At 43.0% G+C, this 13,452-nt stretch overlaps 2 protein-coding genes across 4 annotated transcripts in view; both read right to left on the minus strand.

Moving 5' to 3' along the window:
* The window catches only part of LOC118370408 (4-galactosyl-N-acetylglucosaminide 3-alpha-L-fucosyltransferase 9-like), a 320,212-nt gene that overhangs the window by 73,862 nt on the left and 232,898 nt on the right, over positions 1-13,452 (minus strand). The window lies entirely within an intron of this gene.
* On the minus strand, positions 9,858-12,707 carry zgc:112001 (uncharacterized protein LOC550384 homolog). Its single transcript, XM_035755402.2, has one exon. It carries the CDS (start codon positions 12,415-12,417, stop codon positions 11,533-11,535), a length of 885 nt encoding a protein of 294 aa, XP_035611295.1. The 5' UTR covers positions 12,418-12,707; the 3' UTR covers positions 9,858-11,532.

Raw genomic sequence — 13,452 nt, forward strand, 5'->3', positions numbered from 1 at the left:
TACCAGTTTGGACTATTTTGTGTATGTCCATTACATGAAATCCAAATAAAAATCCATTTAAATAACTGCATTTTTAATAAAGAACTGTACAAATTATACATCTGTGACATCAATATTTATGTTTAAAAATAATAATCGGATAAACACTCTAAACAGTCTACCCAACTACTCCGAGGCATCCACATGGCCCAAAACCACACAGTTGCAATATTTTGAATCAAGTTCCAATGATAAAACTGGGGGGACAAAAATGCAATTTCTGAATTTGGGGGTGACATGTGAAAGTTGCGCCACTGATGAGATCTGTATGTAAAACATTTATATTTGACATTTTTGTCATTTGGCTGATGCACTTATCCAGAGTGACTTACAGTTAGTGCATTCATCTTAACATTGCTAGGTGAGACAACTACATATCACAGTCAAATATACAGGATACAAACATTCCATTCAAGATAAACAATGGATAGGCGTTTAGCAAAAAAAAAAACACTTTCATACAAACCTAAAATCTATGAATGAAACATCTGTGAAATATTTTACACACACATGAAGGTACCTATAAGCAATAATTTATGACGAAAATACACAAATGTGACAAATTGGTGCATATAGCGTTGAACTATGAAGACCAATGTACAACTAACTGTACACACACACACACACATACACACACACACACACACTAGAGGTTGACATGGGAACAGAACTCCCCTGGAAAGTAGGAATGGGAGTCATGTTCTAATCTAGAGTCAAGTTCTGGTCAGGACTGTACAGGATCGAGAGTCCCGGGTGGGGGGAGTTATGTGTGAAGCGTTTCATTAAAAAATAATAATAGTTTACTTAATAAAAATCTATTAAAAAATAAATGCTAATTCCCCCTCTCACCCTTCCGTCGACCCCGCAGTCACTACTTTACTTCAGATGCCCATTTTGAAGCCTTCGGGAGAGGAATTGAGATCATCCGACTCCGGGTAAGTAGGGCCGCCTTGAATGCCAACATCTGGTAATGCGCAGAGCAGGCAACAGAAGAGCAGCCAAGCCGAGCAGTTGCTATGGCTACTCACACAGAGCGGACGACAGACAGAGACTAGTGGCGAACGAGGAAGTTATTTCGGATTTCTGCGTGTAATAATTAGCATTATAATTTTGTTTTGTTTAGCTAATAAAATTAAAACGATCATTCTCACCAGTTTTTTGTCCCTTGTTAACATTACAACATTAAATTAATTTCTTAAACGTAGCTAAATTTCGGAAATGGCAAAAAAACAAACATGTAATCTGCTTGACACATTAAAGTACAGATCACGAAGTCAGCTAATTTCCACTGCATTCATAAATCAGTTTGATTCATACACTGATTTGTCTGGCTTTGATGTTTTTGTTTTAACCTGCTCTTCCCTTTAAATAATATCATTTCAGTTGTCCTCATTTTTTCTATCTCGCATAGCTCATTGGTACACCCTTGTGGTTGAATATTTCTGTATCTATTGTTGGTCCTCGGATACAACAATTAATAACGTGGAACAAATAAATATCATCAAAGGATACCTTACAACTTACAACAATGAACACCTTGTGAAACAGCTGTGAAAACCAACCGATCAATATTTAAGATGAGTACATACACTTTGATCGTTTTTTGGTACAGTTCTGTCATTAATTATTTTTACAGATTATTTTTTGTGCACTCACATGGCAATCAGACTGAAATACTTAATTCTGGTGTGTGGAATAAAGAGGTGGGTGCTGTGTGGTTGGGAGGTTCTGCCTGTCACTTGTTCTCAACAGGCAGTCTCGGAAGGGGGACTTGAAGAAGGGAGACTGCGAGGTCCAGGCACTGCTGCTCTCTTTGTTCTGAGTGTTTGCAGTGCTAGTGTTTTTAGTTAATCTGTGTATCTCACATATTATATGCCCGGTATGATATGGCTAGCAAACTTTATTAGCAGATATTGATAACATGACAATAACAGTAGCTGTAGATGATGTAAGGAGATGGAGGAGGGGATGGGATGAGTGGGCAGATTGTTGGCCAAACCGAAGTCACTAGATGCAGAATTCTGTCTGGAGGGAGAGGAGAGAAAGAGTTAAAGGATGAGGAGAGAGGAAAGAGGCAGAATCAAGAGATGCTTGATCAGATGCTGCGTCTAGTTCTTCCTGTCATTTCTTCCTGTCATTTGTCATCGACTGGTAATCACTCTCAGTCAGGTGTTCAATCTAATTTAATCTAGATTTCACATGACGGGGAACAGCCATGGGTGCGCCTGGGAGGGCATGGGCCACCCACTTGGGAGCCAGGCCCAGCCAATCAAAATTAGATTTTCCCCACAAAATTGCTTTATTATAGACATAAATACTCCTCAGTTTCATCAGGTGTCCGGGTGACTGGTCTCAGATGATCCCACAGGTGAAAAGCCAGATGAGGAGGTCCTGGTTGAGAAGCTGGTTGGACATACTGCTAAATTCTCTAAAAGAACGCGGCTTAGAGAAATTAACATTAAATTTTCCTGCAACAGCTCCGGTGGACATTCCTGCAGTAAGCATGCCATTTGCACATTCCCTCAAAACTTGAGACATCTGTGGTATTGTGTTGTCCCCAGCACAAGGTGCACCTGTGTAATGATCATGCTGTTTAATCAGCTTCTGATATGCCACACCTGTCTGGTGGATGGACTATGTAAACAAATTTGAGATCATTTGAGAAAAATAATTATTTTGTGCGTATGGAAAAATTCTGGGATTTATTTTATTTCAGCTCATGAAACATCACTTTACATGTTGCATTTATATTTTTGTTCAGTATAAATAAAGCCATATATATTATATCCTATAATGCTCTATTGCAGGGAGATTATAATAATTGTTTGTTTCACTGTAATCTGTGTTTTGCATGTACATTGGGTTTGAGATTGTTAAAGATATTAAATCATGTAAGATAGAAAAGTGTGTATGTATTAGTAGAGGCCTGTTCTAACTGTTCTTTGAGGGTAGTATGACCCCATGATGCCTGGCAGCTCAGCCAAGACCTGACAGAAATGAACTGGGTCCTCTTAGCTTAACTGGAGACAAAGCGAGGTGTTATATCCTGCACACCAATGATAAAGCTGTTGTCCTGTTTGGAGCCTGTTTCTGGCCAAAAGGTTCACATATGTGTGTGTGTGTGTGTGTGTGTAGGTGTGTGTAGGGGTAGGATGTACATCATCTGGGCTGACAGTCAAAGGCGCTTGCATGCCCAACTTGGGGGAACCATTGAGCTACTGTTAGAGGAAGTATGTCTGGAGTGACTTCCTGTCACATTGGCACCTGTCATCCTCACTCAGTTGCGCCTGAATGAGACAACCTTTTCATTATAGCCTGTACCCCGTAACCCAGTTTCGTCTCTCCCCACACACACACACATACACACACATACAAACACATACATAAACATAAGATCAGGTGTTTTGCAGATGCTTGCATCAGATAGCTTGACTATATAAGTCTTCCATACTCTTTGTGTGCGGGCTCTCACTTCATTCACTGTGTGTGCGTCCACTTTCTACCACTCTAAATTCCAAGCATCTGCCTCTAACCCTAGGAAGCTCTTTGCCACCTTCTCCTCCCTCCTGAATCCTCCTCCCCCTCCCCCCCCTCCTCCCTCTCTCTGTAGATGACTTCGTCAACCATTTTGAAAAGAAGGTCGACGACATCCGATACTCGTTTGCTAAGTCAAACGACACCGCTGGTTCTGCTCACACTGCCCTACCCTGTGCTCTGACCTCTTTCTCCCCTCTCTCTCCAGATGAAATCTCGCGTCTTGTGACGGCCGGCCGCCCAACAACCTGCACGCTCGACCCTATCCCCGCCTCTCTTCTCCAGACCATTTCCGGAGACCTTCTCCCTTACCTCACCTCGCTCATCAACTCATCCCTGACCGCTGGCTACGTCCCTTCCGTCTTTAAGAGAGCGAGAGTTGCACCCCTTCTGAAAAAACCTACACTCGATCCCTCCGATGTCAACAACTACAGACCAGTATCCCTTCTTTCTTTTCTCTCCAAAACTCTTGAACGTGCCGTCCTTGGCCAGCTCTCCCGCTATCTCTCTCAGAATGACCTTCTTGATCCAAATCAGTCAGGTTTCAAGACTAGTCATTCAACTGAGACTGCTCTTCTCTGTATCACGGAGGCGCTCCGCACTGCTAAAGCTAACTCTCTCTCCTCTGCTCTCATCCTTCTAGACCTATCGGCTGCCTTCGATACTGTGAACCATCAGATCCTCCTCTCCACCCTCTCCGAGTTGGGCATCTCCGGCGCGGCCCACGCTTGGATTGCGTCCTACCTGACAGGTCGCTCCTACCAGGTGGCGTGGCGAGAATCTGTCTCCTCACCACGCGCTCTCACCACTGGTGTCCCCCAGGGCTCTGTTCTAGGCCCTCTCCTATTCTCGCTATACACCAAGTCACTTGGCTCTGTCATAACCTCACATGGTCTCTCCTATCATCGCTATCCTTTCCCCCTTCTGATGACCAGGTGGCGAATCGCATCTCTGCATGTCTGGCAGACATATCAGTGTGGATGACGGATCACCACCTCAAGCTGAACCTCGGCAAGACGGAGCTGCTCTTCCTCCCGGGGAAGGACTGCCCGTTCCATGATCTCGCCATCACGGTTGACAACTCCATTGTGTCCTCCTCCCAGAGCGCTAAGAACCTTGGCGTGATCCTGGACAACACCCTGTCGTTCTCAACTAACATCAAGGCGGTGGCCCGTTCCTGTAGGTTCATGCTCTACAACATCCGCAGAGTACGACCCTGCCTCACACAGGAAGCGGCGCAGGTCCTAATCCAGGCACTTGTCATCTCCCGTCTTGATTACTGCAACTCGCTGTTGGCTGGGCTCCCTGCCTGTGCCATTAAACCCCTACAACTCATCCCGAACGCCGCAGCCCGTCTGGTGTTCAACCTTCCCAAGTTCTCTCACGTCACCCCGCTCCTCCGCTCTCTCCACTGGCTTCCAGTTGAAGCTCGCATCCGCTACAAGACCATGGTGCTTGCCTACGGAGCTGTGAGGGGAACGGCACCTCAGTACCTCCAGGCTCTGATCAGGCCCTACACCCAAACAAGGGCACTGCGTTCATCCACCTCTGGCCTGCTCGCCTCCCTACCACTGAGGAAGTACAGTTCCCGCTCAGCCCAGTCAAAACTGTTCGCTGCTCTGGCTCCCCAATGGTGGAACACACTCCCTCACGACGCCAGGACAGCGGAGTCAATCACCACCTTCCGGAGACACCTGAAACCCCACCTCTTTAAGGAATACCTAGGATAGGATAAAGTAATCCTTCACACCCCCCCCCTTAAAAGATTTAGATGCACTATTGTAAAGTGGCTGTTCCACTGGATGTCATAAGGTGAATGCACCAATTTGTAAGTCGCTCTGGATAAGAGTGTCTGCTAAATGACTTAAATGTAAATGTAATGTAAATGTGTGACCAGCTTCCTTATTGCAATAAGCTTTTAATAAAATTAATGCCTTGATTGTTTATTGACTTTGCCTCTCCTTATTATTAATTAAAAGTAGAATTTCCACTGCATTCCAGTTTAGATTATTGAGGTAGTCTCAGTATTCAAAATGCCCATTCTGAATGCAGTTTGCGGGTGATTAACAATTCCACTTGTTGGATATCCTAACTCTGGCTGGATTCCAATGGGAATTGCATATCACTTTGCAAGCCAGCATAATGTGACTTGCCCAGGTGTTTCCTCACCACTGTGTTAGGGTATTAGGGTAGGGTATAACTAGGCCCTCAAAGAAAGGCCATATGATATATGTAATGTAAATAATTACATTTTAAAGGCTAATATAGCTGGTGGGTTCTACCCGTTCTAGGAAGAACCCCCCCCAAAGATGAAAGGATTCTCGGTAGAATGCTTCATAGACGGTTCTAGTAAGAACCTTTAGATGATAAAATGGTTCTTGCTAGAACCCTTTATAGAGGGTTCTAGAAGGAAACCTTCATAGAGGGTTATAGGTAGAACGATATAGAGGGGGTTCTTTGAACACATCTGGATTGGAGCTTTCATTTGATACATTTTAGGTAAAAAGCTTCTGGTGTTAAAGTGCAGAAAACCCAGACTTTTACGAGAGCAGAAATCAGTGAAACAGATATCAGAGCACAAATCAGAATTGGGGCTAGCAACAGTAGATGGGTCAGGGTGTACATGCACATTTCCAGATATAATCAGCAGTAATACAATCAGGACACGGCAGAGGACAGGGAGAGCTCTGCAGTGTTGATTTATAATAGGCGGTGTCAGAGGGAAGCCCATAAAATTGTCAGAGACTCCAGTCACCCAAGTTCTACACTATTTTCTCTGCTACCGCACCGAAAGCGGTACCGGAGCGCCAAGTCTAGGACCAAAAGGCTCCTAAACATGCTTCTACCCTCAAGCCATTAGACTGCTGAAGAATTCATACAAATCGGACAATTTACATTGACCCCCCCCCTCACCCACTCTTGTACACTGCTGCTACTCGCTGTTTGTTTGTTACTTGTGCATAGTCACTTCGCCCGCACCTACATGTACAGATTACCTCAACTAGCCTTTACCCCTGTACACTGACTCGGTACCGGTGTCCCCTGTATATAGTCTTGTTATTCTTATTGTGTTACTTCTTATTATTACTTTTTAGTTTAGTCTACTTGGTAAATATTTTCTTCTTCTTGAACTTCACTGTTGGTTATGGGCTTGTAAGTAAGCATTTCATGGTAAGGTCTACACTTGTTGTATTCGGCGCATGTGGCAAATAAAGTTTGATTTGATTTTGATTTGATAACATTGGAATGTGCATTAGATGGCATCAAGATCATATTGTACAGCAATTTCATCAGGTAACATGAATACAAAGCCGGCGAGAGGTGGTTAGGATAGGATGGGAAGCCAAGAGTCTGTCAGCCACTCCCCCAGTACACTCTCTCTCTCCCTCTCCCTCTCTGTGTGTGATTGTGTGGTTGGAGACAGGTGTGTTCTGGAGTCAGAGCAGATCCCCACCAGCTGCAACCCATTCCATAATCAAGACCTCTACAAATACTCAGTCCTGCCACTCCCACTAGGCCAGAATATAATCTCTGCTCAGTCAGTTTATGATTCTAGCTATGTATGATTATTCAAGATCCTGTTACCCTGCTGTGTCTGTTTCCCTGCCTGATGCTGTTTATCCTCTCACTGCAGTTTTGCCGCTCTGACTCTGGATCCTGTCTCCTGTTCCACATCTCACCACCCTGCTACCCTGTTCTGGATTCACCACACCACCACTCAATTGAATTGCCCTCCTGACCTGTTTACCCTGTTCCAACCTCAGCCTCCATATCTAGTTTCTTACAACTCGTCTGAGCTTCCCCGGATCTGCACTCCATATCTCCCTGTGTCACAATAAATACCTTGGTTCATTCATCCCTGTTTCCTCGTCTGAGTCTGCTCTTGGGTTCCCCTGTGCCGCTCCGCCCAACAGACAGCCCACTTGGAGTCTGCCAAAAGGAACCTAAAAGACTCTCAGACCATGAGAAACAAGACTCTCTGGTCTGATTGTAAGTCGCTCTGGATAAGAGCGTCTGCTAAATGACTTAAATGTAATGTAAATGATGAAACCAAGATTGAACTCTTTGACCTGAATGCCAAGTTTCACGTCTGGAAGAAACCTGGCACCATCCCAGCAGTGAAGCATGATGGTGCCAACATGCTATGGGGATGTTTTTCAGTGGCAGGGACTAGGAGACTAGTCGGGATCGAGGCAAAATGAACTGAACAAAGTACTTAGAGATCGTTGATGAAAACCTGCTCCAGAGCACTCAGGACCTCAGACTGTTGTGAAGGTTCACCTTCCAACAGGACAATGACCCTAAGCACACCACCAAGACAATGCAGGATTGGCTTCTGGACAAGTCTCAATGTCCTTGAGTGGCCCAGCCTGAGCCTGGACTTGAACCCGATCGAACATCTCTGGAGAGACCTGAAAATAGCTGTGCAGCAACGCTCCCCATTCAACCTGACAGAGCTTGAGAGGATTTGCGGAGAGGAATGAGATAAACTCTCCAAATACAGCTGTGCCAAGCTTGTAGCGTCATTCCCAAGAGGACTCGAGGCTGTAATTGCTTCCAAAGATGGATCAACAAAGTACTGAGTAAATGGTCTGAATACTTATGTGAACGTGATATTTCAGGGGGCTGGGGGATTTATTCATTTACAAAAAATGCTACACACCTGTTTTTGCTTTGTCATAATGGGGTATTGTGTGTAGAGTGACGAAGAAAAAAACTAATAATATAATACATTTTAGAAATATAGCTGTAATGTAACAAAATGTGGAAGAAGTCAAGGGGTCTGAATACTTTCCGAATTAACTCTACACCATGCTGCAACAGTATCTTTTTACAATAGTCTACTGCTTTACAATACCTTTTTACTGTAGTCTACTGCTTTACAAATCAAATGTATTTATATGGCCCTTCGTACATCAGCTGATATCTCAAAGTGCTGTACAGATACCCAGCCTAAAACCCCAAACAGCAAGCAATGCAGGTGTAGAAGCAAGGTGGCTAGGAAAAACTCCCTAGAAATTGCCAAAACCTAGGAAGAAACCTAGAGAGGAACCAGGCTATGAGGGGTGGCCAGTACTCTTCGGGTTGTGCCAGGTGGACAAAACATTTTTACTGCTCTAATTATGTTGGTAACCAGTTTATAATAACAATAGGAAACCTCAGGGGTATGTTATACTGTATATGGCCAATATACCATGGCTAAGGGTTATATTGGCCATATACCACACCCCTCAGGTGATATTGCTAATTTATACAATTTTCTAAACGGTTCTTTTTGAAGTGCTAATCATTTGTTTGTATCATATGTAAGTTTGGGGATTGTGGTAAAAATGTCAGTCGTACAGTTGTGGTATGCTCTATACAGAGCATATGTAGATTAAATTGTCAGATATAGGGGTAGAATGTATTGTAAAGCAGTAGACTACAGTAAAAAGGTATTGTTATATCCTGCCTGATTGGCCCTGTCCGGTGGTATCGTCAGACGGGGCCACAGTGTCTCCTGACCCCTCCTGTCTCAGCCTCCAGTATTTATGCTGCAATAGTTTACGTGTTGGGAGGCTAGGGTCAGTCTGTTATATCTGGAGTTTCCTGTCTTATCTGGTGTCCTGTGTGAATTGAAGTATGCTCCCTCTAATTCTCACTCCTTCCTCCCCTCCTGGAGGATCTGAGCCCTGGGACCATGCCTCAGAACTACCTGGCCTGATGACGCCTTGCTGTCCCCAGTGCAACTGCTCGTGCTGCTGCTCCAGTTTCAACTGTTCTGCCTGCGGCTATGGAAACCCGATTTGTTCACCTGACATGCTACCATGTCCCGGACCTGCTGTTTCGACTCTTTCTCTACCGCACCTGCTGTCTCTAACTCTGAATGCTTGGCTATGAAAAACCAACTGACATTTACTCCTGAGGTGTTGACCTGTTGCACCCTCTACAACCACTGATTATTATTATTTGACCCTGCTGGTCATCTATGAACGTTTGACCATCTTGGCCATGTACTGTTATAATCTCTATCTGGCACAGCCAGAAGAGGACTGGCCACCCCTCGGAGCCTGGTTCCTCCTAGGTTCCTGCCTTTCTAGGGAGTTTTTCCCAAGTCACTGTGCTTGTACATCTGCATTGCTTGCTGTTTGGGGTTTTAGGCTGGCTTTCAATATTGCACTTTGTGACATCGGCTGATGTAAAAAAGGGCTTCATAAATACATTTGATTGACTATATAAGGGTATATATGGGTATTATAACAGGCCTTTATTAGTCTCTTAGCCAATTTTGACACACGCCAATATGACTTGTAATAATATATGTTTAATTAAATAGGCCTTATGAAGCTTATACAGGGCATTTAAACAGTCCTTATGAAGCTTATACAGGGCATTTAAACAGTCCTTATGAAGCTTACACAGGGCATTTAAACAGTCCTTATGAAGCTTATACAGGGCATTTAAACAGTCCTTATGAAGCTTATACAGGGCATTTAAACAGGCCTTATAAAGCTTATACAGGGCATTTAAACAGTCCTTATGAAGCTTATACAGGGCATTTAAACAGTCCTTATGAAGCTTATACAGGGCATTTAAACAGTCCTTATGAAGCTTATACAGGGCATTTAAACAGGCCTTATAAAGCTTATACAGGGCATTTAAACAGTCCTTATGAAGCTTATACAGGGCATTTAAACAGTCCTTATGAAGCTTATACAGGGCATTTAAACAGTCCTTATGAAGCTTATACAGGGCATTTAAACAGTCCTTATGAAGCTTATACAGGGCATTTAAACCGTCCTTATGAAGCTTATACAGGGCATTTAAACAGTCCTTATGAAGTGTATACAGGGCATTTAAACAGTCCTTATAAAGCTTATACAGGGCATTTAAACAGTCCTTATGAAGTGTATACAGGGCATTTAAACAGTCCTTATAAAGCTTATACAGGGCATTTAAACAGTCCTTATAAAGCTTATACAGGGCATTTAAACAGTTCTTATAAAGCTTATACAGGGCATTTAAACAGTCCTTATGAAGCTTATACAGGGCATTTAAACAGTCCTTATGAAGCTTATACAGGGCATTTAAACAGTCCTTATGAAGCTTATACAGGGCATTTAAACAGTTCTTATAAAGCTTATACAGGGCATTTAAACAGTCCTTATGAAGCTTATACAGGGCATTTAAACAGTCCTTATTAAGCTTATAAAGGGAATTTGAATGTGTTCGGTGGCATGGTAGAGCTTTAAAACAAAACACTGACAGCACTATGACACATCTAGGCCACAGTATGCCGGCAGAGAGCGGAGCTGCTGCTGACTACAAATGATCTAACAATCAGTTAAAGCAATAGGAAAGATACCAATCAATAAGCTTGTCACTTCTATTCAAATGATAAAAGACTGAAGAGAAGAAACAACAATGAAGCGAGTTTTGATTTATTTGTTTCTCAAGTTCTCTTTTCTCTTGAGTATTATGTTGATAATGAGGAAAGTGCTCACTGGAGAAGCATAATGGAATTGATAGTGGCATTTTAAATATGTTTAAAAGTTCCTAGATCATAATTCCTATTAAGTTATTAAACATATTTGAGGTAATCATTCTATACAGATAACCAATCACACATGGTCTTTGTTCTGTAGGCTATAAAAGCGTAAAATTCAGCACAGCAATGAAAATATATTGTTATACTGTAGTCTCCACTCTGAGACATTTGCATACAACTTATATAAAAAGGTTTAAAAATCAAATAAAAATAATTTACACAATTACCTCTTCATTTCATATGAAACTTGAATCACAGATATTATCATAATTAGCACCCATTCTTATAGCCTCTTAATTTCATACAAGGGGTTTGTATTGACACAACAATACATAGGGCCTACATGCTCATCACACAGATATCTTAATCATGCTAAAACATTCATATAAATACATAATGTAGACAGTTTTTTAAAACTTTTCAAAACACGTTTAAAACCCTTTCAGCTGTCCAAGCTGTTTGCAGGGTAGTGGTTTCAATGAGGAGGGTATGGGAAGCTCATCTAGGCTGTCAGGGAACTGCTCTGGTGGAAGCTGCCTCAGAATTGTTTGCATAGCCATGAGAAACAGTGGAGCTGGCTTCTGTCCAACGAGGTATTTGAATTTGTCCTCACCTAGGACTTTGGACCAACAAACTGGGTCTCCTTCGAGCGCACTTTTCATTTTGAAACGAATCTCTGGCATAAACATTAACAAGTTGTCAAGACACAGCTTTTTGGGCCCAATGTTCACTTTGGAGTCCCACAGCTGTTCCAAAATGACATCCAATGGCGTCATACCGTTCTGATCTTCTGCCTGTGGGGAGGCGCCGTTGCCCAACAACAGAATAACGGACTCTGAGCGCAGGAGCTCACAGGCCAGATGCAGTGGAGTTTTACCGTCCTCCATGTGAAAACATCCGCCTCGGTTCATATATGACCGCAGACTAGGTAGTCGATGCGCTTCTTGCAATATGAGACCTAGTATGTCCCGTCTGTCATATCTGACAGCCATCGCCAAATGCGGGGCCGATGATGGACAGCAGCAAAAGCGCTCACCGGGCATGGCCAGTGCTTCATCGGTGTAATGACTGAGCAAGTATTGAGCGTAGGCTTGGTGGTCATGTACGATAGCGTACAGCAGTGCCTCCGAGGGAGTGTAGGATCTCTGGCTGGCGTCTTCCTCCCAGTAAAAAGTCTCCATTGTCCGCATGTCCTCCAACATCCAAACAGGCTTGAGATCTCGCACGGCCTGATAGAAGAGAAAAGATTGGTATTTTCGCTGTTTGCATTTCTCGTCCGTATGGAGTCTACCATTGTTCGTAGCCGACGTAGACATGACGATCTGAGGTCCGATTGCTTTACTAATGCCCCTCGTTCGTGTCCTTCAATGAGACCGCAGTTCATGCATATACTATTTATAAAACATAAAATCGCACATACTGTCCATGGTAGCCTACTAGGTTAAAATACTTATATTGTTTGTATGTAGGCCGGACTATTCTAATACTTCGAACTATTATAATATATACGTTCAAGCACACACGCAGGATTAGCCTACATTCACACACATCGGCTACAGGACCCCCATTTCACAGCAACCGCCCCCAACACACATCTGAACTGGGAGTGGGATTTCCCTCCGCAGTACAGTGCTACTACGCAGGCGCCTGGATCTAATATTTTAACCAAATGTTCTCTGAATTAAATCGTAAAGAGGAAAGAATATGTAGGCAAACAAAGGTATGTCAATTGGTATTGGTATGTTATGCAGATCACATTTACCACCCTCCTCCATGACCTCTTCAATTAATATCCTATACCTTATGAACAGGGTATGAAAACCATGATCGAAACAGTTTTTTCCATTCACATTCACCACAAATACCAAGGTATGAATACTGTTGTGTGCATGTTTTGTTGATCCTCTGTATAATTACTATTTTTTGGATTCACAGACTTCACCCTCTTTTATTTCACCTTTATTTAACCAGGTAGGCTAGTTGAGAACAAGTTCTCATTTGCAACTGCGACCTGGCCAAGATAAAGCATAGCAGTGTGAACAGACAACACAGAGTTGTTACACATGGAGTAAACAATTAGCAAGTCAATAACACAGTAGAAAAAAATGGGCAGTCTATATACAATGTGTGCAAAAGGCATGAGGAGGTAGGCGAATAATACAATTTTGCAGATTAACACTGGAGTGATAAATGATCAGATGGGCATGTACAGGTAGAGATATTGGTGTGCAAAAGAGCAGAAAAGTAAATAAATAAAAACAGTATAAAAACAGTATGGGAATGAGGTAGGTGAAAAAGGGTGAGCTATTTACCTATAGACTATGTACAGCTGCAGCGATCGGTTAGCTGCT

Source organism: Oncorhynchus keta, chromosome 8, assembly GCF_023373465.1.
Source record: "Oncorhynchus keta strain PuntledgeMale-10-30-2019 chromosome 8, Oket_V2, whole genome shotgun sequence".
In the NCBI taxonomy this organism is placed as follows: Eukaryota; Metazoa; Chordata; class Actinopteri; order Salmoniformes; family Salmonidae; genus Oncorhynchus; species Oncorhynchus keta.

Bases quoted from the DNA above. Each gene is read 5' to 3' on its own strand.
- zgc:112001 (XM_035755402.2), bottom strand. From the start codon at position 12,417: ATGTCTACGTCGGCTACGAACAATGGTAGACTCCATACGGACGAGAAA.